Below are 25,714 nucleotides of genomic sequence, written 5' to 3'. Positions count from 1 at the left end.
AACTTGTAGGGTCCCCCCTGAAAAATACATGCTGGGGCCCCCCCCACCCACTCCGAATCCAGTCCGAAGCTCTCAGGCCAGGGGCCTGCCAGAGTCAGAGGGGGTCCCTGGAACTGGGAGCTTCTGGCACCGCGGGGACTGCGGGGGCCTTGATTACACCAATGCTCAGCATCATGTAACTCTGCATAATAGCTCACTTTATCTTTCCGACGGCCCCAGCGCCTGTACCTCCAGTGTCATGGTTTTTAGGTCTCGCCTATTTTATCCCACAGGGATAATAGGCGAGATTCTAGTAAGCGGTCCGAAAATTCTACCTAGCTGCGGATCGCATACAGTTCATGTGAGGCAGGCGCGTGCACGCGCACATCGCACACCCACACCATTGCCAGCCACATCCCACACCATTTGTCTGAGCCTCGGCATCAGACTTCAAAGGAAGCCGTTCCCCCGCTCCCTCGCCCCCCCATCAGACTTCAAAGGAAGACCACCAGCCCCCATGTCCCTTTCTTCCATCACCGCTGCAGTCCATAGGCATCTGCCTCGCGCTCTCTCCATTTCCGAAAGCCCCTTCCCCCCTCCTTGGTGCCCCTTTGTTGTTTGCTGTCTCCCTCGCCCGAGCACCATTTTCTCTCTCGCTTTGCCGCCGACTCTGTGGTTGTGTTCTTTCTATGCCCTTTTAATATTCTGCTTGCATTGTTTTCCATTTTTTTATTTTATTTTCCTTTCCCTACATCTGTCGCCATCTGCCCCGTCCTCTTCCTCTTGCCCACTTCCCTAGCCATCTGCTACCTGATTGCGCTGACATATGCTTCGGGGGAAGGTCACGACAGGAGTTGCGATTGTTTGCGATGTTAAGGCGGATTTGTGCACTATCAGGCGGCAATGCTTCCCCTCTCCTCCTCCAACAGTATTTGCTGCTCTGTTCGACCTCCTCCCTCCACTCCACCACTCTGATGCACATGTGTTTTGCTTAAAAGAGCCCATGGTCTCGCACACCTACAGGGAGAGACCGAGACAAGCCTACAAGCCGCCCTCCACTATCCCTACGATCAGTCGGACTCATGTCTTTTTTCCCGGCATGCTGCCCTTCGTGTTATTGACTCAGGTGCGTGTATTTTTAGAAGCGGTTTTCTATAATTTCTGCCCGGTCACGCTGTTTTGTAGCGCTATGCATTGGAGCCAGCGCCAGCCAACGCACACACGGGCACTGCCGTGCGTGCACGGCTCTCGGATCCTGATTCACTTGCACACATGTGTGTCTGTGTGCTGTATGTCTCTGTGTGTCTGAATGTGTACTGAGTCTGTATTTGTGCGTTGTGTATCTGTATGTGTGCGTTATGTGTCGTGTGTCTGTATGTGTCTCTGTAGGTGTGTGTGTTTGAAAATATGTGCGAGTGTATCTGTGTAAACACATTGATAGGCTGCACCAGTGCGTTTTAATCGATTCAGCTGTACAATGTCTTTGAGGCATGAACAACGGCCTGTAGGCACACATGCCCATGCTGTGTTGGTGAATGGCTAGGGCGGTCTATCCCAGGGATACTAATATGCAACAACAGACCGGCCTTGCTTTAAACTCGTCCTCCTTGATACCCTCCCTAAACAATGTACTCTTAGTACAAAGTCCTGTTCTCCTCTTCCTCTGTACTATCTCCACTAGAAGCACCTACTATTGCTCTTCCTCTCCAGTGCCCTCACTACAGCTCCTACTGCTGCTCTTCCTCTTCAGTGCCCTCACTACAGCTCCTACTGCTGCTCTTCCTCTCCAGTGCCCTCAAAACAGCTCCCTCTGCTGCTCTACCTCTACATTGCCCTCAAAACAGCTCCCTCTGGCGCTCTTCCTCTCCAGTGCTCTCAAAACATCTCCTACTGCCGCTTTTCCTCTCCAGTGCCTTAAAACAGTTCCTTCCCTCTGCCGCCCTTCCGCTCCAGTGCCCTCAAAACAGCTCCTATTGCTGCTCTTCCTCTCCAGTGCCCCCAAAACAGCTCCCTCTGCTGCTCTTCCTCTCTGTGTGCCCTCAAAACAGCTCCCTCTGCTGCTCTTCCTTTACAGTGCCCTCAAAACAGCTCCCTCTGCCTCTCCACACAATACCACTAATTACACGCCACACAATTACACTGCACTCAATGCAACATACACTCCAAATACCACTCATTGCCACATAATTACACTCCACATAATTACACTGCACTGAATGTAACATACACCCCGAATACCACTCAGTGCCACATAATTACACGCCACATAACTACACTGCACTCCATGCAACATACACTCCAAATACCACTCAGTGCCACATAGTTACATGCCACATAATTACACTGCATTCAATGCAACATACACTCCAAATACAACTCAGTGCCACATAATTATATGCGACATAATTACACTGCACTCAATGCAACATATACTCCAAACAATACCACTCAGTGCCACATAATTACGCGCCACATAATTACACTCTACTGAATACAATATACACTCCAAATACCACTCAGTGGCATATAATTACCTGCCACATAATTACCCGCCACATAATTACACTGCACTCAATGCAACATACACTCCAAATACCACTCAGTGCCCCATAATTACACGCCACATAATTACACTGCACTCAATGCAACATACACTCCAAACAATACCACTCAGTGCCACATGATTACACACCACATGATTACACTCTACTGAATACAACATACATTCCAGACAATGCCACTCAGTTCCACATAATTATATGCTACATATTTACACTGCGCTCAACGCAACATACACTCCAAATACCACTCAGTGCCACATAGTTACACGCCACATAATTACACTCTATCTATCTATTGCATCACCACAGCATCACTCAGCGCCACCACAGCATCACTCAGGGGCACCACAACATCACTATGCGCTACCACAGCATCACTGAACGCCACAGAATCACTTGTCGCAACCACAACATCACTCAGCGCCACCACAGCATCAATCTGTGCAACCATTCAACAACAACTGGTTCAAATATGTTCTCTCAATGTTTCAAGCTTCATTACAAATGTCACAAAAAGAGGTTAATATTTCACTTCTGTTCTTGGATTTTCGTCACAATAAAATACACTGAACATAATCTTCACAAAAGTTACTTACAAAAGTTTAAGCTATTGCTATTATAAAGTACAATAACTTTTATTTAAGTATTAATTATTTAAAAAATTAAAAGCAATTGTTATTTGTAATATCAATACATCTAAGTCACGTACATACAACACATATTGCATTACAAATGCTATAGGTGTCACATTTACGAAAGTTAAAAGTATTGGCATTGTAAATGACAAAGCTATTAATTTTGCAATTTTCAAAACCAACACATAAATAAAAAATGTGTCATTTACAATACCAATAGCTCAAACTTTCCTAATGCGAGACCTATTGCATTGCAAATGCTTGTTTTCTTTGCTATTGAACTTCACACACTGTCTACAGCATTATGACCTATCGCACACACTCTGTGGAGAGGGCAACATACTCATCCACTGACACTAACATAGCCAGCGCAGCGATTGTGGCTCACTGATGTGTTATCTAAAAGATGGTGTCGGGAAAATTAGTACCAGCAAAACAAGCTAAACTAAACCAGCTGCTGGCCGAATAGATTAATCAAGGGCTTATTGATGTACTGAATCATGCATTTTTAAATAAATAGGCACACAATACCAACATCCGGAACAGTGCTTAGTTCGGTGAAGCCTATTTTAGTCAATAAAAATATTCTGAAGAAACATTTTAAAACTATCAGAAAAAAGAACATATCAGATATCAGACATATTCCTTTACAACTTTGGATGTGCATGAATCTTTCTATTTCTTGATTAGGCAAATGGGATAAGTCGACTCATCTACACATGTGGTACGAACACACATGGAAACGTGAGTTACCCATGACAGCACCATTGAGTCTGGTTGAATCGCCCTTAAGATATCAGTGGCGGCCTGTGGTGGTGGGGCAGGGGAGAGTAGGAGAGAGGGAAGGAGAGAGGGGGAATAATAATTAAAAAAGTTCACGCACCTCTAGTTGGACCCGGCCCTTTTGGCAGGTTCACCCCAAGACTTTTTGCTTTTTCCTAGCCTGTTTCTGGAACCTGGTGGTGGTGATTTTAGGCCTCTGCGCACTTTTTCACTGTGGTACAGTGTAAAGTGCTTGAGCTCTCTGTGTATGTGTGGTGAGTGACCTGCCCTCCCATAGGAATGAATGGGGAATATGTATGCCCCTGGTAGTTCCTGATGTGTGGGGAGTGCAGGGGCGAGTTTGATATGTACGAACTCGTGAGAGTGAATTCTGCGTAATGATATATGCGGCATGACTGTGTCTAGTCTAGAAGTGTCACTTTTAGAAGTTGGCATATTTGTGTAATTTGTGTCTGGCGTGTGATTGGCTGGTGAGCCTGGGTCAGGAGTGCCTGGGCCTGCTTGTGGATTGACTGTCTGGTTTGAGGGTGACAGGGGCTGGGGAGCCCCAGGAGGTTGTCTGAGTCAGCCCGTGGATGAAAGGCTGCATCTGCTGCCAGGGAAGTGGGAGGAGATGGCACCTGGGAGTGACTAGGGCTGTGCCTGCCTGACCACAATGCTGGCTCCACCTCCCGCTGGGCGACTGTCACCTCTGCCCCTGACACTGAAGGGAGTTCCCTATAACCAGTTCTAGCTGGCTCTCACACTGCCTGCACAAAGACTTCAAATACTTTTCTCTGTATAAGAGGGGGCTGTGTCCCCTTCCAATGTGTTCTTGTTGCTAACTTGAATCTGCCAGGGGCGGGCTGCTGCTTGGGCCCAGGGGAATCCCTGGGCCCTGCCCAGCCCCTGGACTCCTGAAGGACTTTGCTTTGCCCTGGATTCCTGATGGACTGCTGCAGGTCAAGAGGGACTTTGCTGCTGTACTTTTGTGCCTCAAAGCGCTGAGAGCGCTTTATTCCTGCTCTAAGCGCCTGGGAGCGCTTTATTTCGACGGGGACCTTGTTGTCTCGCTAGCGCTTGGTAGCGCTTTTATTCCCCGTGTATTTAATTATTTACGGGTGCCACCCCGTTTATTTTATTATTTCATTCGGCCGGTGCCCACCCGGCGCTTTACCCCATAAATTACGGCGAGAACGTCCCTGCCGCCGCCCGGCGCCCGAACCGGAAGTCAGGCAGGCCGGGGGCGGAACGACAGAGACAACCGGAAGTGGTGTAGAGAAGAGGTCGGGAGCCTACCCCGCCTCCTCGTGGTTCCGTGAGCTGTGTGGCGGAGGGGGAAGCCTTGTTTGTTCGCTGCCGGTCTCCCATGCGATGGAGGGAGACCGGAAGTGTGGCGTCCTGTAGCGGGGCTCCCCTGTGCTGAGGGAGCCCCGGAGAAGAAGAGAGAAGAGGCCCGCGGCAGCAATGGAGAGCCCCGGACCGCACACAGGAAAGAGAGGAGGGGCGCGAGGCACAGTGCTGTGCCTGCCCCCGCCGCAGCTCCGAGGAGGACCTGCCGCCCCAGCCTCCAGAAGCCGGTGAGTGACGCCAGTAGGGGAGTATCGGGGAGGAGGGCGTTGGGGCACATTGCCGGTGCCCGCCCCTCCTCTACAGTGTGGAGAGCCTGTTGAGGCTCAGGGGGCAGTTTGATGATCGAGCCCCGAGAGGCTCAGGGCCCAGATTGTGTTTAGAGCCACGGAGGCTCTAGGGGGCACATTGTTATTTAGAGCCCAGTGAGGCTCTTGAGGGCAGTTGCATTTACGAGCTGATGAGAGGTCGTGGGGGCATTTCTTTGTATAGAGCCCTGAGAAGCTCCATGGGGGCGCAGGTCGGTGCCTGTGTAGGCACAGCATCTGGGAGCATATTTGTTTAAGAGCCTGTGTGGCTCCAACCTGTGTTTTTAGACAGAGATGGCAAAGAGGTGCCCGGCCAGTCACAGCTGCGCAGCACTTAGTGCCAGCTGCAGCGTTTAGGCCCTTGTGAGTGTTCCCAGGTGCCCAGCATGTAGTGGGCACCTGCAACGTTTAGGTTTTGCGCCAGTGGCGCACCCTGACTGGCGCTGCTTGGCAGCGCGCCCTGACTTTTGGACACAGGGCGTCTTAGCCCCACCAAGGCCAGTTGGCCTAGGGACTGCCACGGGTGGTGGCTTATGTAAGTTTTGCGCAATTGTATGGTTATTGCACCTCTGAATGTTTTTTCTTGCATCATGTGTTATTCCTGCACCTCTGAATGTTTTTAGGCATCATGTGATTTGTGCGCTATTGTATTGTTCTGGCACCTCTGAATGTTTTTATGCATCATGTGTCTTCCTTTTCCCTGCGCTGCACCTCTGAATGTTTTAGGCATCATGTGTCTTCTTGAGCTGCACCTCTGAATGTAGTTTATTGCATCATGTGCTTTGTTCTGAACACCGCTGAATGTGTAGGTTTATGCATCATGTGTTTTTCCTTCCTTACACCTCTGAATGTTTTTATGCATCATGTGTCTTTCTTTCCCTGCGCTGCACCTCTGAATGTTTAGGCGTCATGTGTCTCCTAGCGCTGCACCTCTGAATGTGTTTGTGATGCATCATGTGCCTTGTCTTACACCTCTGAATGTTTTTAGGCATCATGTGTTTTCCTTTATTACTCCTCTGAATGTGTTTCATGCATCATGGGTAATGTGTTCTTGTTTATACCCCTAGGTGCTGTGTGATACTTAGGTGGTTGTTCTTTTAGTACAGGTGGTCCTAGTGAGGTCCTGGTACCTGTTCCCAGTAGTTACTGGATGTGATCTATAATTGTTATTTTGTGCTATACTTATTCTAATTTCTACTAAGTGCTGATTCTGACAGTGGCCCATGTGGCCCTGTCCTGTACATAATCCCTTGTGAATATTGCCCGTGCCAGTTGGCACCATGTAATTTGTGTGATACTATCTGATGTGTTTTTACAATACAAAAGGTATTTTATAATAACCTTGTGTGGAGTTCCTTTTGTGGTGTGCCTAGTATGTTGTTGCTGTTGTGTGCTGGCGCAAATGCTTTACACATTGCCTCCGAGTTTAGCCTTACTGCTCGTGCCAAGCTACCAGGGGGTGAGCAGGGGTTATCTTGGCGTGTGTCTCCCTTGCCCTGACTAGAATGGTGGTTTCTGCCTGGCTTTGGTGTCAGCCTTAGCCAACCAGAAATAGCCAGTTCTAACACCTCTTTACTGCAGACCGCCGGCCACAGCCTCTTCTTTTTCCATCCTCCTCTCGGCAGGAAGCACACCGCCTCCCGGAATCCCCTGACCAATCACAATGCTGCTAAGGTGGTTGACAGGGGCTGGCAGGCTATGCATGTTCTCCACCAGGCTGTAACAAACTTATTATCATTTTATTTTTTGTATTCAGCTTACACCGGAAGCAGTGGGGCGACGCTCCTCTGCCTTAGTGGAGGAGCCATCTCTGCAAGATATTGAAGCACCTAACAGAACCAAGGTTGTGGGGTTCACTGTGCACGACAGTGCACAGTGAACATTTTCCAATTGATTGTCTTGAATCTGGCAAAAATACCTGATGTTGACCTTTTTCAGTAGTGCTCCCTAGCTCTAAATATCATTCTGAGCGGTCTCTAGTATCCCTAGTAGTAAGCCTAAGCTAGTCTCTTTCACTCATTGGAAGCCTTGTTAGTAATTAAGAGACATTTCCTGTCACATTTCTTCAGTAGGTACATGTCACCTACATTTTACGATTAATAGCGTTTTGGTTAAATCTACAACAAATCACAAACTGCCGTTGTAGTTGTAAACTGTGGGGCCTCATTCTTAAAGAAGTGAGTAAATATCCACCGAGAACATAAGGATTTCATGTGGGTGATGATTTACATTAATTTCAGGAATTTACAAAGCTCTTTCAGGTTAAGCCGAGAAGCCTTCCTTAGGACCCTGGAAAGGTTTTTGAACTGCATTTTTTTTTGGAACATTTTTATTGTTTTCATCATATCAGCAAGTTGTATCATTCGTGTACACAGCAAATTTGGAACACATCCTAAGACATCAATATACATCTCTTCAATTATTATACATAATTCATCCCTCTGATTGCCTATCAGTATCACTCCGTTCCTTCCTACCTCCCCCTCCCCTTCATTCCTCATCCCCATCCGAGCGGTCACTGTCATTGTCTGCAGGTGGATCACAAATATTCCCCCTGTAATCATTCCAAGCTCCCCAAATTTTTGACCATTTTCTAGGGCATCCTCTATTACAAAACACTGCTCGTTCAGTTATCATAGCCTCATCCATGTTCATGCTCCAAGCTAAGAGATAAGGCACCTCCACCTGCCCCATCTCTGCGATATATTCCTTTTAGCTATCATTATTCCGAGCGTGACCCAAGTTTGTCCGTGGCGTGTGAGATCATTGGGTTCCCATACATGTAACAAACATCTGCGTGGGTCAGGTACAAGCGATACCCCCTGCACCTGTGACATAGTACGCATTACCAGGGCCCAGTATTCTGGGACATTCCCATATCGTGTGGAAGAACGTTCCTTCCTCTGCACACCCTCGGAGACAAAAGGGGTGGTCTATTTGCTGCATCTTGTGTAAAACTAGTTTGGTGTAGTATGAACTGTGCAGAATTTTCAGTTGTATTAGTCTAAGGCGTGAGGGTATTCCCGCCTCCCTCGGGGATGCCAACGCTTCCTGCCACTCAGATTTTGAACTGCATTTTTCATGCAAGAATATACACGTATGTTCTTGCTTTTAAAAATATAAGTCCAAGTGCAAATGCACTTGCTAAACCTTTTTTTTTCCTTTTTCTCAATGGGAAGAGGATTTCACTAACTGAAGTGTTCCTTTATAATTCCAACCTCGAAAACGATTTATACCTTCCTTTGACTGTATTAAATATAAGACTATTTTCGGGGTGAGAAAGCGACAGAAAGTGTTTTTTTTTTAACCAAAACAGTTGTAAGTTAATAGTTGTTCATAAACTTCCATGATAGTCCCTCCAACACATCACTCATGTCAGGAGAGTTACTGGCAAAGAAACATCTGTGTGAGTTAATTCATTTAGGTGTAGAACCAGCTTTCCTGCTTGTGTAAGACTAAGTTACATATATAGTCATTTTACGAATAAACCTCCAGCAGGGCTTTAGTTTGGCATCACCGGCGTGGTGTCTGCTCTTGATGCAGAGCTGAGCTGTCAGCTTCACCCATTTCATGCCTAAGATCAAAATAACAGGCTTCAACCAGTAACAATGCAATGGCTAACATTTTTATGAATTAAAGTAATGTGTATAGCGCTCATTTTCCCCAGCCTGTTCATTAATATTGTTCTTCTACTTCAGGATGTTGCTAGCTCAGTCTCTGGCAGCCAACACAACAAGGCGGATACTCCCAACAAGAGTGCTCCGAGTACAAGACACAGCAGGCGAATGAGCAGGCAGCTGGAGAAAGCTTTCCACCACTCCAGAAAGGGGGGGCGTGGAAGTGCCCTCTCCTTGTATGACTCCCTGAAGTACATCGAGGTAAACTCTACACTGAAGCTTTGTCCGCAGTACTGTTTGCAGCAAGTTCTAAATTCTTTGCTAGTCAGCGGCGTAGCAAGAGTGGAGGCCGTCCGCCCTGGGCGGCACAAGTTTTGGGGGCAGCGGCCTCCCCTGCACTTATCTGCAGCCGTCGCGGGCGGTGGCTGCAGGAATCACACTAGCTAACCCCGCCCCGCTCTTACATACGTCCTCTGTGGGGTAGCTGCTCCAGGGACCTTCACGGGCGGCAAACTGTCTAGCTACGCCACTGTTGCTAGTAATCATGTCTGCTTCACTGTCACACTAAGAAACTGGTCCAGATAAAGGTTCTCTGAAGGTTGGAGGCCCTGATGAATCACAAGGGTTGAAAAGGTCTATATTGCCACCAGAGGTTTTATTGTGGACATTATATGCACACTCATGGCTTGTACATTAGTTGATTTTCTGACTTCATATAGTTTTACCTTTCTTTAGGAGCTTGGCACAGTCATGCTGCTAAAAAATACAGAGTGCATATTCGAAGAGTTGGAGAACCATCAAGTGGTCCTGGCTACCATGCAGAATTATTCCGAAACAGGTTCTTTTCTGGACGAAGTTATCAAGTGGCAGAAGAAGCTGCAGGTCATTGAGACTGCTGTTCATCTGTGGCTTCTTGTCCAGGAGAAGTGGGCTCAACTGGAAGAGGTAGGGTTTATGGGAAGTCTCTTTTGTTTGTTATCACATTTCGCATTGCACATTGTAACTGTAAGGCGTAAGCTCATCCACGAGTGATAACTTTTGAGCAGCAAATAGAAAAAACGAAGTGGAAACTTTGCGCACTATTAAAAAGTACATTTGTTAAGCAAGGATTATTCTTACATTTTACATCACATTTTAGTTGCTGGTCGGTTTCGAAACAGCTTTGAAGGTTACAGCTGAGATTTCTTTTTGAATAATCTAAAATTGAGGTTAATTTAAAATCCTGCGATTCCTTACAAAAATGCTTTACATAGAGCTGAACTCTGGTCAATTAGGCAATTTAGGATACTCTCCAAGATGGCAGAGATAGCTTAGATCCTCAATCACTGTGTATGGAATGTCCCTTAACCCAAGGTAATCAAGCATCACTGCCAAACAACCTGTAGTTCCATCTAATTACTACCATGGGAGGTATAGCAAAAGCATCTATATGTTCGTCGCTATTGGCGTATGGAATAGATATTTCAAAGATGTCGCAGTGATATACAAACATATTCGATGACACTGCAGGTTTGTAATATCGGGAACATGTTATAAAACTTTAGAAGAACTTTCGAAAAAGTTATTGGATGAAGGAATAAATTGAAGATGATTTGATTATACTTTTTTTTATTATGAATTGGCTGTAATAGAATTAGAACATGAGAAAGATAATTGGTTTCTCACAAAATGTGGAAGACATGGGTTTTACCATGTTTTAGTCTTGTGATAGAGGAACTTTCTTTACCATGTAAACTCTTACACTCTAACATAAGCTTCTTTCAGATGCAATCCTTTCTAATCGAATAGTTGGTTTTGTAACCAAGGGAATACATTCTTAGAAAGGCATGGCATTAGGGGTTGCTGTTTCTTTTCTTAGCAACCCGATCAATATTGTGTTATTGGAGGACGTTTTCCTGTCTTATTTCAATGGCCAAAATTGGCAACAGTTTCAATTTACGTTAGCACATGCTCCCAAAAAATCAACAATTGTTGGAATGAAATGTAATTAATGTGGTGGACGGTTCATTTTATTAAACTGTGTGCATCTCTTTATTTAGGTCTTTTCCACCTTAGGTGTGCGAATGGCAATGCCAAAGGAAGCTGTCCTTTTTGCTGACGTCCACCACAATTTCAGCTGCTTGATGAAAGCTGCAGAGGAGAATCCTAATATCCTGCAAAACTGCATGAGAAGAGGTAAGCCTGGATGAACAGGCTTTGAGATCTCTGTTCAGATCGTCCGAACTATGAGCATTTCTGCCGATGACCCTGCAAGACAGTGATTGACACGATCTTGTATAAAAAGCAGAACTTCATTAGTTTGTCCTGCTTGGAGCTCACAGCAGGTCAGACGAAAGAGTCCTGCTCAGCTTCTCTGGCATACCCTTAGTGTTTACAGCAGTGCCTGCTGGAATGCTTCAGACACCAGCCCTTCCACCATATTAAAGAAATATTACGAAAATCACAGATACAATCTACCTGAGAAGCTGTGAAGGATAACACAATTTATTTATTTATTTTTCGATTGTCTTAAAATCTTGCTTTTGCTCTTCATCATTAATTGCGTCGTCAATGAGCTTTAGGTGAATGAACACTCCATTTCAGCGGAAAACACGTTTTTCCTAGGGAAATGTTAAGCCTCAAATCTATGCTTGTTCGACTATTGCCATAATTAAAGTGCCGCCTGTCACGCTACTCCGTAGAATTAAAATATCAAAGTCCGGTTCGTGCTATGTATTAGAAATTTCTCATGGACATCCCTCTTGGCATAGGTGCCAAAATGGTGAATGGCCTCTGCATGGAATCGCTCTTCTGAACCCCTTCCATGCTCATGACGTCACAGTGGAGCTGTGCTCATGACGAGCTGAGCTCGTCATAACGACCGCAGCCTGCCCACGCGCGGCTAATTCCCTGCCTGTGCGGGAGAATTCCAGCATCCTCCTGCTAACTCAATGAGAAGTGTCACACCGCGTGTGGAAGGGGCCCATAGGCAGTGCTTAATTTGTGCCGGTGCTTTCCGGTGCTTAGCACCGGCACTTATTTCTCAGGGCCGGGTCTACCCTCTGCATTGTCACGCTTATGCTGGGTGTCCGAGCTGTCACTGAAAGCACTTAGCAGTGACTAAAATAGAGTATGTGGCAGCACCGACTGGCTGTGGCTTACACACGTTGCTCCAGCAAGATTGAGATTCGCAGCGCGCCAGAGTCAGCGCAGCTGCAACACTGTATCAACATAACCCTTGCATGTGCCTACTCAGTGGGTCAACCGTCTATACTTACTTGCCGGTCGGCATCTGCATACATCCTCCATATTCTCCAACAATCCTAGCAAATAATGTCAGCCAACAATCTCAGTTCTTGGTGATGGTCATTGTTGGCCGCAGATTTATTAATATCAATAATGATTATTAATAACAATATTAATAACATACTGGTTGTACAATCTTCATTTGCGAACTTTAACCATAAATCATGCACATCACATTACAGTTTATGACACCTTCCCCTGGTACAGGTGTCTGTCTCCCGTGCACCCATCAGTTCGTAAATGGCACTTGTGTACAACCAGTTCTTAATCAGTTTCTTGGTGTTCCGGTAGTTGGTTGGCCACACCCCTTTTTGGGTGTCATGGAGGGGAGCTTCTTTGCCTGGAGTTAGGTCCCCAGCTCGCTACCATTTGCGCCCTGCCGTCCGGCCGGGTCTGGGCCGCGAGTGCCGTCTCCGTCTTTTCCTCCCCTCCTTTGTGCGGCCACGTCACCCTGCCGTGCGGCATTGAAAAGTGAGTGGCCCTCCTCCTACACACCGCCCACCGGTGTGTTTGGTTAGCCAACGATTGTAGGATTTCCGCCAACGCCTTCCCCACTGTCCAGCACTGCGACTCTGCTGTTCCTCAGGTGTGGGTGGGTGGGCTTCAAACGATGTCGTTGTCGCGCCGCTCTCCCAGCTCCTTCGAAGACGTTGTGCTTCTGGTTGGGGAGCGGCAGTGCTTAAATCCCCTTGAGCCCCCCTACGGGCTTCAGGTGAACCCCCTTTGATTGGGGGGTTCAAAGGTAGCAAGGTTGGCCATTGGTCGCCCCCCATGGGCGCCAAGGTCACAAGGTCACTTCCTGTCGGGGTGGCTGGTGCGCACCCCGTTTCCGCTGGTCCTGGCCGCTTCGGGGCGCCCAGGACCAGTTCCATCCCCCCTGTTGGCACCGCGTGGGTTATGGCGCCGGCCCTTGAGCCTCCCCCACCCTGCGGGTGGATGCGGCGGCCTCTGCAATAACCCTCGCATGTGCCTACTCAGTGGGTCAACCGTCTATACTTACTTGCCGGTCGGCATCTGCATACATCCTCCATATTCTCCAACAATCCTAGCAAATAATGTCAGCCAACAATCTCAGTTCTTGGTGATGGTCATTGTTGGCCGCAGATTTATTAATATCAATAATGATTATTAATAACAATATTAATAACATACTGGTTGTACAATCTTCATTTGCGAACTTTAACCATAAATCATGCACATCACATTACAGTTTATGACACCTTCCCCTGGTACAGGTGTCTGTCTCCCGTGCACCCATCAGTTCGTAAATTGCACTTGTGTACAACCAGTTCTTAATCAGTTTCTTGGTGTTCCGGTAGTTGGTTGGCCACACCCCTTTTTGGGTGTCATGGAGGGGAGCTTCTTTGCCTGGAGTTAGGTCCCCAGCTCGCTACCATTTGCGCCCTGCCGTCCGGCCGGGTCTGGGCCGCGAGTGCCGTCTCCGTCTTTTCCTCCCCTCCTTTGTGCGGCCACGTCAATCTGCCGTGCGGCATTGAAAAGTGAGTGGCCCTCCTCCTACACACCGCCCACCGGTGTGTTTGGTTAGCCAACGATTGTAGGATTTCCGCCAACGCCTTCCCCACTGTCCAGCACTGCGACTCTGCTGTTCCTCAGGTGTGGGTGGGTGGGCTTCAAACGATGTCGTTGTCGCGCCGCTCTCCCAGCTCCTTCGAAGACGTTGTGCTTCTGGTTGGGGAGCGGCAGTGCTTAAATCCCCTTGAGCCCCCCTACGGGCTTCAGGTGAACCCCCTTTGATTGGGGGGTTCAAAGGTAGCAAGGTTGGCCATTGGTCGCCCCCCATGGGCGCCAAGGTCACAAGGTCACTTCCTGTCGGGGTGGCTGGTGCGCACCCCGTTTCCGCTGGTCCTGGCCGCTTCGGGGCGCCCAGGACCAGTTCCATCCCCCCTGTTGGCACCGCGTGGGTTATGGCGCCGGCCCTTGAGCCTCCCCCACCCTGCGGGTGGATGCGGCGGCCTCTGCAATAACCCTCGCATGTGCCTACTCAGTGGGTCAACCGTCTATACTTACTTGCCGGTCGGCATCTGCATACATCCTCCATATTCTCCAACAATCCTAGCAAATAATGTCAGCCAACAATCTCAGTTCTTGGTGATGGTCATTGTTGGCCGCAGATTTATTAATATCAATAATGATTATTAATAACAATATTAATAACATACTGGTTGTACAATCTTCATTTGCGAACTTTAACCATAAATCATGCACATCACATTACAGTTTATGACACCTTCCCCTGGTACAGGTGTCTGTCTCCCGTGCACCCATCAGTTCGTAAATGGCACTTGTGTACAACCAGTTCTTAATCAGTTTCTTGGTGTTCCGGTAGTTGGTTGGCCACACCCCTTTTTGGGTGTCATGGAGGGGAGCTTCTTTGCCTGGAGTTAGGTCCCAGCTCGCTACCATTTGCGCCCTGCCGTCCGGCCGGGTCTGGGCCGCGAGTGCCGTCTCCGTCTTTTCCTCCCCTCCTTTGTGCGGCCACGTCACCCTGCCGTGCGGCATTGAAAAGTGAGTGGCCCTCCTCCTACACACCGCCCACCGGTGTGTTTGGTTAGCCAACGATTGTAGGATTTCCGCCGCGCCGCAGGGAGGCTCACGTCTTTCTGCGGCTCCCCCCTTTTGCCCCTTGGTTCGTGGCTACCTACATTCCCCCTTCTCTTGCTCCTTTTTTTTTTTTAACGACAACCCGCGAGCGTCATTGCGCCCCACAAGTTGCCCCAGAACACCTCCATTCCCTTGTCGGACAGATGCACCCCATCCTGTCCATATAGCTCTGGCCGGCCTGGGTGGATGAGGCCGTGCCGGATTGATTCCAGGCCGTTGGTTGAGCAAAACTTGTGTATGGCGATATTTAACTTGCGCCTTGCGTTATCCACCGCTTTGTTGGAGTCGGCACCCCTCCAGTGCCTCCTGCTGATCATCTCCGACCAAACCACTGTCGTGGTCCCCAGCCATGCCGCCGCTTTGGCGATGTCCTTCTGGATGGCTTGGCCCACCGCCTTGCGGCCCAACCGCGTTAGGTCGTTCCCTCCTAGATGTATGATCAGCACGTCCGGCAGCCACGCTGAGTCTGACATGAGGCCGTCCAGGGTCGGTAGCAACTGCTCCCATCTCATGCCGGGCCGTCCGATCCAGCGGATGTACGTCGCCTTGGGTCTGCTTTCCTTGTGCCCAACTCGCCTCCACCAGGACTCCATTCTGGATACGAATGAGTGTCCCACGACCCATACCAGTTTTGGGCGTCCTCCTGTCGAGAGAAAATGCTCCATTAAGGTGGCTTTCTGCGCACCGGGTGTGGACGAGGGAGGGGCAAGAAACCCTGCCGTACGGCATCCCAAGGCGGCTGCTCCCCCCCCCCCCTCACTACCCCTCTCCCCTTTCTGTTTCTTTCTTTTTTCTTTTTTTTTATATGAGATGCGGGCGTATGTAGGACTTGTAGGCCCTGGACCGCCATCTGCCCACGGCCTGGATCCTGTCCTCTGGCATGCCATACTGCGATGCCGAGGTCGCCGCCCCGATCCTGAAGGAGTGCGGGGCAAATGATGTTGCCTGGAGCCCCGCCTTACTGAGGCCCTGGCGCATTACGGCTGTGAACTGGAACCTGCTCAAGTTCCTCCCATCTTGGTGTACGAAGAGGGGGCCATCCCCCGCCGGGCGAACCGCCATGTATTGAAACAGCCAGCACACTGCGCAGCGCCCCACCTCTGGAATACAATGCAGGCGTATCGTCGCCCCTTTTCGGGCCCTATCCGTTTTGGATTGCCTAAGCGTGAGCTCCACAGCTTTTACCATCGGCTTGATGTCCCTTGCCTGCAAGCAGCGCTGCGCCGGGCCTGACCTGTTGGGGGCCACTATTTCGCTTACCCGAAATGCCCCAAAGAAAGCCGTGGTGAACGCGGCCCCGAAGAGCAGCCGCTCATACCTGTCTACAATGATGCTTGTTAGGGCGCTAAGTAACTGACCCAGCTTGTCATAATCAATGGGGCGTCTGGCGTCCTTCTTGGTCCCCTCAATTTTCCGCCAGCCTTTCAGGGCTGCTTTCAGGTAGACCGTTGCCGTGGGGTCCTCGCCTGTGTGGAGCCTGGCAAAGTATGCAATGGCGGCCAGGTGCGCCTGTGCCCAAGACCTTGTCTTCTTCGCGTCGAATGCCCATTGCACGAATTTCTCCACCGTTGTGCGCACCTTTGCTTTGTCTTCCAGCGACTCTATGCCCCCGATTCTCATTACTGTGGCCGCGTATTTCTTGTATCTCCTGTGTGCCTCAGAGGTGAGCGAGTGCCCTATTAATCTGGACAAGTCAACCCCCCCAGGTCCCACAGGTATGGTGGAAAGGGGGTCATCACCTCGTCCGCACCGGGTAGAAGTTGTTTGAACCGTGTCATCTGGGACCGGGATAGCGCATCGGCGACCGTGTTCTCTGTCCCCGGCACGTGTCGAGCCTTTAGCTCCAGGTTCCCCTCGAGCTGCAATTTAACCAACTCTCGCATTAGCCTCAACATGCCCGGGCATCTTGCTGCGCCTCTGTTAATGGCCTGCACTACCCCCAGGTTATCCGACCACAAGGTGAGCTTTAGGTTCCTTATCTCTTTTTTCCATACCGTCAGAGTCACTACTATTGGGAATAGTTCGAGGAACGTGATGTTTTTTGTGAGCCCCTGCGCATGCCACCTCTCTGGCCACTGGCTGGCACACCATCTGTTCCCCAGGACCGCCCCAAAACCCAGGCTCCCGGCTGCGTCTGTGTATAGGGATAGCTGATCCGCTGTTACCCAACCCTTTTTCCAGATCAGCACGCCATTGAAATCCTGCAGGAATTCGTCCCATACCTGTAGATCCTGCCTTACACCCGTGCTCAGCCGGATGTGGTGGTGCTTGTGGGTAACGCCAGCCGTTAGCGCGGTGAGGCGCCTGGAAAAGACCCTGGCGGGCGGGATGACCCTCGCCGCAAAGTTCAGCCTGCCTACCACCCCCTGGATATCCCTGAGGGTGGCTTTGCGCCGGCCCCGTAGTTTGGCTATTTCTTCCCTGAACTCCTGCACTTTCTCCGGGGGGAGCCTGGCGGTCCCCGCCGTAGAGTCAAGTTCAATGCCCAAGAACGTCAGTCTAGTCGTTGGGCCTGTCGTCTTCTCTTTCGCTAAGGGGACTCCGAGTGTTTCGGTCAGGTCCTCGAACGCCGCCAATGTACTGGCGCACGTCGCGGATCCCGCCGGTCCTGTGAACAGGAAATCGTCCAGGTAGTGCAGCTTCCCGCCCCCTTGATGCCTGTCGTGGAGGGCCCATTCCAGAAAGGTAGCGAATTGTTCAAAATAGGCACAAGATATGGCACATCCCATGGGCATGGCTTTGTCGACGTACGTGTCCCCTTCCCATTGGAAGCCCAGCAGGTGGAAGCTGGCCGGATGTACCGGTAATAAGCGAAAGGCAGATTCGATGTCCGCCTTGGCCATGAGGGCCCCCTTCCCTGACGCTTTGACTAGTGCGATCGCGTCATCCACTGACGCGTAACCCACAGAGCATGCTTCCTGGTCGATGCCATCGTTTACGGACCCCCCCTCGGGGTATGACAAGTGGTGTATTAGCCTGAATTGGCCCTTTTCCTTTTTTGGAACCACTTCTAGTGGGGAGATGACTATTCCTTCGCACAATTCCTGAGGGAGGGGGCCCTCGATTCTACCCAGGCTCTTCTCCTTTTCTATCTTCGCGCTCACCACCCGGGGATGCTGCCTCGCTGACTGTAGGTTATTCGCTCCCGTTAATGGCAGTGGGCCTTGAAACGGGATAATGAAGCCTTCTTCAAAACCCTCAACCAGCGTCCTGGCGTCTGTTTTATTTGGATACCTGTTTGCTAAACTGCGCAGCCGTTGTGTATTAATGGGGGACCTAGCCAGCTGGCACTGTTGAATGTCTACTAGTGTCCTGCCCCCACTCGCCTTCGGGCTAGTGCTTCTTGTGTTTCTCTTTCTTTTCACTCTTTGCTTCCCGCTTGGAGCCTTTGCATGTCGCTGCAGCGTGTTTCCCCCCGCAGCTTGAGCATGCATGTTGGAATTTGCACGAGGAGCCCCATGAACAGTCCCCCGCATCGTATCTCCAGCATATGGCCTTGGTCGCGGGGGGGGAGTTGGACCGCCCAGAGGAATGCTTATGGTAACTTTTGTTCTTCCCCTTGTGGGACGAACTCCGAAAGGACTGGTCGTATTTCCCCGTCCAGGCTCTCACTTCTTTGGCAGCGAGCATTTTATGGATAAAACCTGAAACGTCCTCCTCGTTCCACTCCATCTCTGGGTGCCTCTGCATCTTTAACCTGAAGCCCTTATCATATTCCAACCATGCGTCCCCGGGGAATTGCCTCTGCGCAGAATGTATGTTAGCCTCATACAGCCATAGGTCAGCTGCGCAATGGGGGAACCTCTCTACTATGATGCACGCCATGATCCTGAAAGCGTCTAGCCAGTTCTCGAAGTTCCGCTCCTTTCTAGCCCCTCGCCTCTCCCTTTTTTCGTCCTCCCTCCTGTCACATGTGGTCAGGTCGAGGCCCTCTAGCTGTATTTCTAGGAGCGAGAATATATCGATGAACTCCTTGCGCCATATCCTCTCTTTCACTGCGAGAGGAATAAGGCACGCGAGCCCCGTGGCTTTCGTCGTCAAGGAGGCAGGGCCGGGGGATGGTCTGGCGTACAGGTCACTGCCTAGCCCCCCCGACCCCGGGCTCCCGGACCCAGTATTGTACCCCCACCCGGGTAATGGGGAAACCTGATCACCCTGCAGGGACAGACCCACCTGCTCCTGCACCCTTGACTGCCGGGCCCACCCCGGATCCATCATATGCCACGTTAAGCCCCCCGTCTCGTCAGTGCGTTGTTCCCTGGGCCCCGCCGCCCCCTGCCCTGCGCTGTTCAGTAACGACGGAGCGAGCGATTTCAAGCATTCTTTTACAATGGTACTAATATGCTCACCATTAACCGATCTGTCGTTCGTCTCACCCTGCTTGCTGTCGTCTGACCTCAGCGGCGGGAGCTTCTGGCGCACTTTCTTTGGGGGATTCCTCTTGGACGTCTTCTTCCTTGGCGTGGTCTTAGGCTTCTTGGGTGCAGACGGGCCTGCTTCCTCCTCCGCCTGGCCGTCCGGCCTGTTCTCCTTCCCTTTGGCCAAATGGGGCTGGAGCCATTCGTCGCCGTGTACCGCCGATATCTCGCGGATTTTCTTCAGCACTTCCGCCATGTCTCCCGGCTGATCTTCCGCCATGTTGTCCCCCAAGGCCTAGGTCTGGTTTCTGCGGGCTGTTCTGCGCCGCTGGGTCGGAAGGAATTCCGGACCCGCCTTTGAACTTCCTTGCACGTGTGTGCTGTTCGTCTGATGAAGCGGCTCAATGCGCGCTCCAAACTGGACAATTGCTTACCGCGCTGGAGCTTGGCGAGGCCGCCGAGCTCGTCGTCTTTCACGTCGCTTCGGATCCCTCGGCCTCGGGTTCCCGGGGAGCTGGGTGGAGAACTTGACCGGCGCGCCGCTCTGTGGGGTCGTCCTTCTGCTTCGGCCGTCCTCCGCCGCCTCCTGCCGCAGTCGGTCCTCTTCAAACGATGTCGTTGTCGCGCCGCTCTCCCAGCTCCTTCGAAGACGTTGTGCTTCTGGTTGGGGAGCGGCAGTGCTTAAATCCCCTTGAGCCCCCCTACGGGCTTCAGGTGAACCCCCTTTGATTGGGGGGTTCAAAGGTAGCAAGGTTGGCCATTGGTCGCCCCCCATGGGCGCCAAGGTCACAAGGTCACTTCCTGTCGGGGTGGCTGGTGCGCACCCCGTTTCCGCTGGTCCTGGCCGCTTCGGGGTGCCCAGGACCAGTTCCATCCCCCCTGTTGGCACCGCGTGGGTTATGGCGCCGGCCCTTGAGCCTCCCCCACCCTGCGGGTGGATGCGGCGGCCTCTGCAATTCCAACTGCCCTCGGCACAGCTCTTCCTGTGAACCTGACGTCATTCTGGTGGGACGTGACATCCTGCTTGCTGCCTGGGCGCCATGAGAGTTTGCTTTGGATGTTAGAACTAAAGGCGGCTGGCTAGATTGTGGGCAGAGCGGCAGGTAATTGTGAACATAATTATGTCCGGAGGGAGCAATGCACTTAATCACGGCGGCGGCCGTGGGCTCGCACCGGCCCGGACCACTGCATGGCCACTGGCCACGTACCAGCTGTTGTTACTAACCCCCACCCACCTTCCCTGAATTCAGTATTTATTTACCGCATCAGACGGATTCAGTTGTGTCCCTCCAACCCCCGGCACACAAGCATGACAGGACACTAGGACAGCGGGGATGCCTGAATGTCTATCACAGGAGGCGGGCCGGGCGGCAAACTAATTGCCACGGCCGCCGCAGTTGCCCGAGGCCTAAGCCTGCCTTCAGCCAGCCTTGCAGACCAAAGTTGCGGCCTGCAAAGATGGAGCGCGGCCAGAAAGTTCAACATTTCGTTAAGAGGGTTTAGGAGCTCGGCAACTAATCTTCTGCTTCTGAAGGTGTCCAGGGTCGTTAGCGGGCACTTGACATGATGCACACCTGCATGATGGTAAGAGAATTTCTTCACACATAGTTAATAGCTAATATTGTGATGCGGATACTCGGATGTGCTGCTAACCTTGAGCTTTACGATGAAAAGGTTGGTGTTTTTCTTTAATAGGTCCCAAGTACAGTGGCTGTTTTCTAAATTAATTTAAAGCAAGATCGGTATTATATTTTATTAGCTTTTCAGCTTTTGAATTCACAATCCTGAAGCACCATAGCACTTAAAATTATAACCTGCATTAGTGTTGTTGAGTGATATAACTTGCTAGATAAATGTGGGAGAAACAATTTAAAACAGTCCATGTTATATTCTTATGCCCCGGAAACAGCTATAGCCCAGCACCAGCCCATAGACCTGCAGGTACCAGAACTAACTCTTTTCAGAAATGCTTACAGTTTCACGCTGTTCAAATGGTTGTAATTTTTTTTATTTATGTTTCCATCGTCTTAATTGTTTGATTTTGCTCGGGAGACAGTGTCACTAATAGTGGTTGAAATGTCACTCATAATTACACCGAAATTATATAAATGTCACACATAGCAATCTGAAACCTTGGCAGCTATGTTTGTTTTTGTGGAGAGAGTATCTTCTAATGTAATCACAGCATCAACGCAGGCCCGCGCTACAGCCGTCTTCCTTATGTGATCCAGGGCCGAGATGGCAGATAGAGGTGGTCTGCTCCAAGTCTCCTAGGCGCGAGACCCCGGGGAGTTCGGGGCAGTGAATTTATTTAAACAGAGTGTCACTAAGAGCCAAGGAGACGCCGGTATGAACTGCCAACCATGTGCTTACTTCAGTTCAAAAGGGAGGTCTGGTCACCGGAGCCCTAATTCCACGCAGGTATGTGTAATGTAGGACAGGAATAACTTAATTTCTTTTGGGCTCGGCGTGAACACCAATATTTAAAGTGGTGCATGTACTAACAGCGTTGCTCCTCAAACTCTTTCTGTGCGCATAATGCAGTCTCATTCCTTTAAGTGTGTATCGGCTCTCCTTACCCATGCCGGAGTCTCATCTATTTTGCAGAATATCCACAAATCCATCATGCATTTTCATGCCCTGGTAGAACTGAGCTTCTGAAAGGGCAGTAGTCTTAAGTATATGTGTTCATTTTTTGCCTAGTCCAAAACACTACTTCCAAGAATATCTGCTACATTAAATCATTACAGGGCCGGTTCTAGGATTCTGGGGGCCCTGAGCAGAAAGCGAATTTGCGAGGCCCCTATAATTTCACCAGACGTTACACATGCAGGGCTGCCTGCATTTCAATATATGCCCCTGCTGCTCTAGCTGCAGCCCCTCCCTCTCCTTAAGTGCCTCTTAATAGCTCATAAAGGGCTGGAGGTGTGAGGGTTGGTTATCTGCAGAAAGTGTTAATACTGCCGGAGAGCTTAACAGGGGGACAATAGCCATCCCGCTGAGCCACCGCTCTTGTGGGGGTGGAGGCCTAGTTGCTGGACACACCGGAGGAAAGTGTTCTCTTGCAACTGGGACTACCCCCTACCCCTCACCCCCCTCAGGTTCGCCTGGCTACATCAAAGGAACGAGGCCATGGGAGGGGGCCCCCTAGGGTGGAGCACTTGCAAGGTCGTCCCACCTTTAATGCCATAACCTGGCTGTGTCGCGTTGGTACGGGGACCTAAGTTGAAAGGCTGACTATGGGGCCCTGGGCAGCTGCCCACACTGCCTATGCCTAGCGCTGGCCCTGAATCATTAAAATATGTTCTGAAACTGAAAGGAAACCCACCGTTCTGTTTTTTTGAAGTATTTGCATTCATGTTTTGCCTAGCCCTGAGCACTTACTTCCAAGATTTTTAAGATCGTCTTAGAGTTTCTTGTTCTCAAATGGCCTAAACCTTACTGTTTCACTTGCACATTCCTCTCTGCCAGGCTCGTTCCTAGGTTTACATGGGTCTCTTTGTGTAAATGACAGGGGCATCTGCTCATATAATACGTTCTGTATCGGCACTTCTCTCTGTGGTAAGAGAACAATGAAATAGACGGCATTCACGACGGGCAGAGCTGGAAGGGGCGAGAAAATGAGTATTGAGCTTAATACTAACCAATTGCCCTTATTTTAAAATGGCTTGCATATTCGCAATATAGGTCACATTCCCCACTGCACCATGATTAAATTATGTTTCTCTGTCATTACACACACACGCACATTCACATACATGCACATTTTCAAACACACACGCCCCCTGATGCTTGGTAATTGGCAAGGCTGTCTGGTGTATTTGTCAGACTTGCTGTACTTTCTAGAAAGCGCCTCATAGACAAAAAACTAAAAAGAATGTAATGAAGCATGTGCAATCCATGTTGACTAATATAAGTGGTTTACATAAATGCCAATGTTCAGGGTTCGGGTTCAGGCAACCTGGTGGGTGGAGCCACTGGGTGGAGCTGGTAAAAGTGGGCGTGGCCTCCTACAAAAATGTGAGCACCTGGACTTCATATTTTACAAATTAAGCACTGCCCATAGGGGGAGGAGCTGGCCTGGCCTTGCCAGCTCCACCAGCTAGGTGGGAGAGGCCTACTATCCAATTGACATATTCAACTGGCTGGAGCATGTACATCATTTTTAATTTTATCTGCAGGGGACTTTGGGTGTTTTCTTCTGTCACAAGTGAAGCACCCAGAACAGACGTGGTTGATACTATTTGGAAGAGGTTGGTCCACAATGTGAGAATTAGTTAAGAGTTGGTTTAGGGGAACATATGAATGCATGCACGTTTTACTAACTGCAGAGAAAATGTGGCTTTCAGAAGAGTGAAACTGGGAAGAGAGGTAAAACTTCCAACCTGCTGCTGCGAAGAATTTCTTCCTGCCTGCTAAAGGAAACACCAGGAGAGATTTCCAAACCTTCCAGCTTGCCTCCCTGTCTACCTGGACTGGGGCTGCATACCAGCTGGGGAACTTGCCTCCTAGATCCTGGAGTTCTAGCAAGCTTAGAAGGTCTCAGCCATATGAAATAACTAAACTTCAGGAAGAATTCCCAGTTAAATGGTGTACTATTGATGATACTTTGGAAACCTGTCTTGGTTGTGCTGAACTCCATTCTATCAGCAAAATGGAGATCAGTAGATTCAGTCCACAAGAAACAGTGCAAGACCTGTAAGTTATGTCATACCAATGTGCGTAGACTTAATGGAGGGCTATTGCACAGTCACAAGCAGTGTTTCATAGCCCTAAAATTTGATCGGCCACAGTCCCCAGGTTGATACCACTAGATTCATTCTAAATCTGAAAAAGTCTCTAAGCGTAACTGCAAAACTTTGATTGGGACCAAATCTCATCTTCTGGCTAGCTGTATGCAATCAGGGGTTGGCTTAATTTGGTGTCTAGATCATGGCAAATGCTCCTGAAGACTCTAGGCAGGCCACTTAAAAGTAAACAGTAGCCAGCCATCCACCAAAAACTGGCGGTTGTCCCAACCACCTACCGGTCACATTACCCGTCCCATTTAGAGGCCGGCTTTAACGGTTTTCTTTATGGCAGGCCTGCAGGCAGCTTTTCCATATGCAAATATTCTTGGTACAGCTATTACTGTTAGAAATGCCTTATACGGTGAAACTCAACTGGCTTTTCTCCACATCTGTCATGCACACCATAGCATTTCTGTATAGGAAATGTGATAGCATGTTAAGACTACAACCCCCTTCTGACAGGTCCGTCATGCCGCCGCATCAGAAACGGTGACCCGAAAGCTGCTGTCACTATCAGTGGAAATACTAATAACTAAACTGGTCTAACACATCTACAATTAAACATCAGATTTGTTTAAAAGTTTAGCAATTGTGAGGAAATGTTGTCCGGCAGGCATTTTGAAAATAGGTAGGTGTCAGCGGCTTGGCATGGGTTGGTGATGGGATGAGAGAAAGTCTTGTGTAATACCATGATCTTGTGATGTGCATTCAGAAAGACATGAATGTGGTAGGTGACTCATTTCTCCCAAAGTCGAACGAGGAAATCCACTCCCCTCTAGCACAAGCGCTAGCTGCAACAGACTACATAATTTACATATACTCTAGCCATTTAAGTGACATGAAGCATAATTCTTGAAATAGTTGCAGGACATTCCATCCAGGCATTTTAAACGTGTGGTGGACCTAGAGTGGTATTCTTTCACGCTGAACACAGAAAGAATCCAGAGAGGAGACTCAGACCCCATCCCATAATTTTGCTCCTTGGAGTAATGGATGATTCTGTGCACCCCTAGGCATCAGTACCCAAAAAGTGGACATGCTGTGGGCTAGACAGAACTATAATAATATATTCTTTAACTTCGAACTTGTGAAAAATATTGTTATATTATTAATACTCTATGCAGTGACACTCACTCATGTTATGTACGTCAGAAAGATGGAAGACCGAGTTAGCAGATCTATGTGTTTGACCATGTTACATACTAGTTAATGTAAAGTTCCCCAGTGCAAATCCATTAACTAACCAATCTTACAGAGGTTCAAAGTTGATACCTGCAGTTTACAAACCACTCTCTGTGACAGGTGTATTAGCCCACTTTGCTGTGTAACGGGGGTGGGAAGCTCCCCTGCACACACAGATAGCACTCACCTTAATCTGCCAGCCGTCGTCCCACCGATGACTACAGAAGGGATGGCTTAAGGCTGACATGGGAAGACACCAAGATAT

General features: G+C 49.5%; 1 protein-coding gene across 1 annotated transcript in view; it reads left to right on the top strand.

The window, feature by feature from the left end:
- The first annotated feature begins 10,051 nt into the window (after positions 1 to 10,051).
- LOC147729703 (uncharacterized) overlaps positions 10,052 to 25,714 on the top strand; it is a 48,526-nt gene continuing 32,863 nt past the window's right edge. Inside the window, exons 1-2 of the mRNA XM_086954023.1 lie at positions 10,052 to 10,157; positions 11,252 to 11,387. Of these exons, the coding sequence (XP_086810149.1) occupies positions 11,276 to 11,387 (112 nt within the window). The 5' untranslated portion in view covers positions 10,052 to 10,157; positions 11,252 to 11,275. The remainder of the gene's footprint in view (positions 10,158 to 11,251; positions 11,388 to 25,714) is intronic.

The sequence above is a fragment of the Lissotriton vulgaris genome, chromosome 2_1 (assembly GCF_964263255.1).
Source record: "Lissotriton vulgaris chromosome 2_1, aLisVul1.2, whole genome shotgun sequence".
In the NCBI taxonomy this organism is placed as follows: domain Eukaryota; kingdom Metazoa; phylum Chordata; class Amphibia; order Caudata; family Salamandridae; genus Lissotriton; species Lissotriton vulgaris.
The sequence above is the reverse complement of the archived record's forward strand: the minus strand, read 5'-3'. Positions and strand labels throughout refer to the sequence as shown.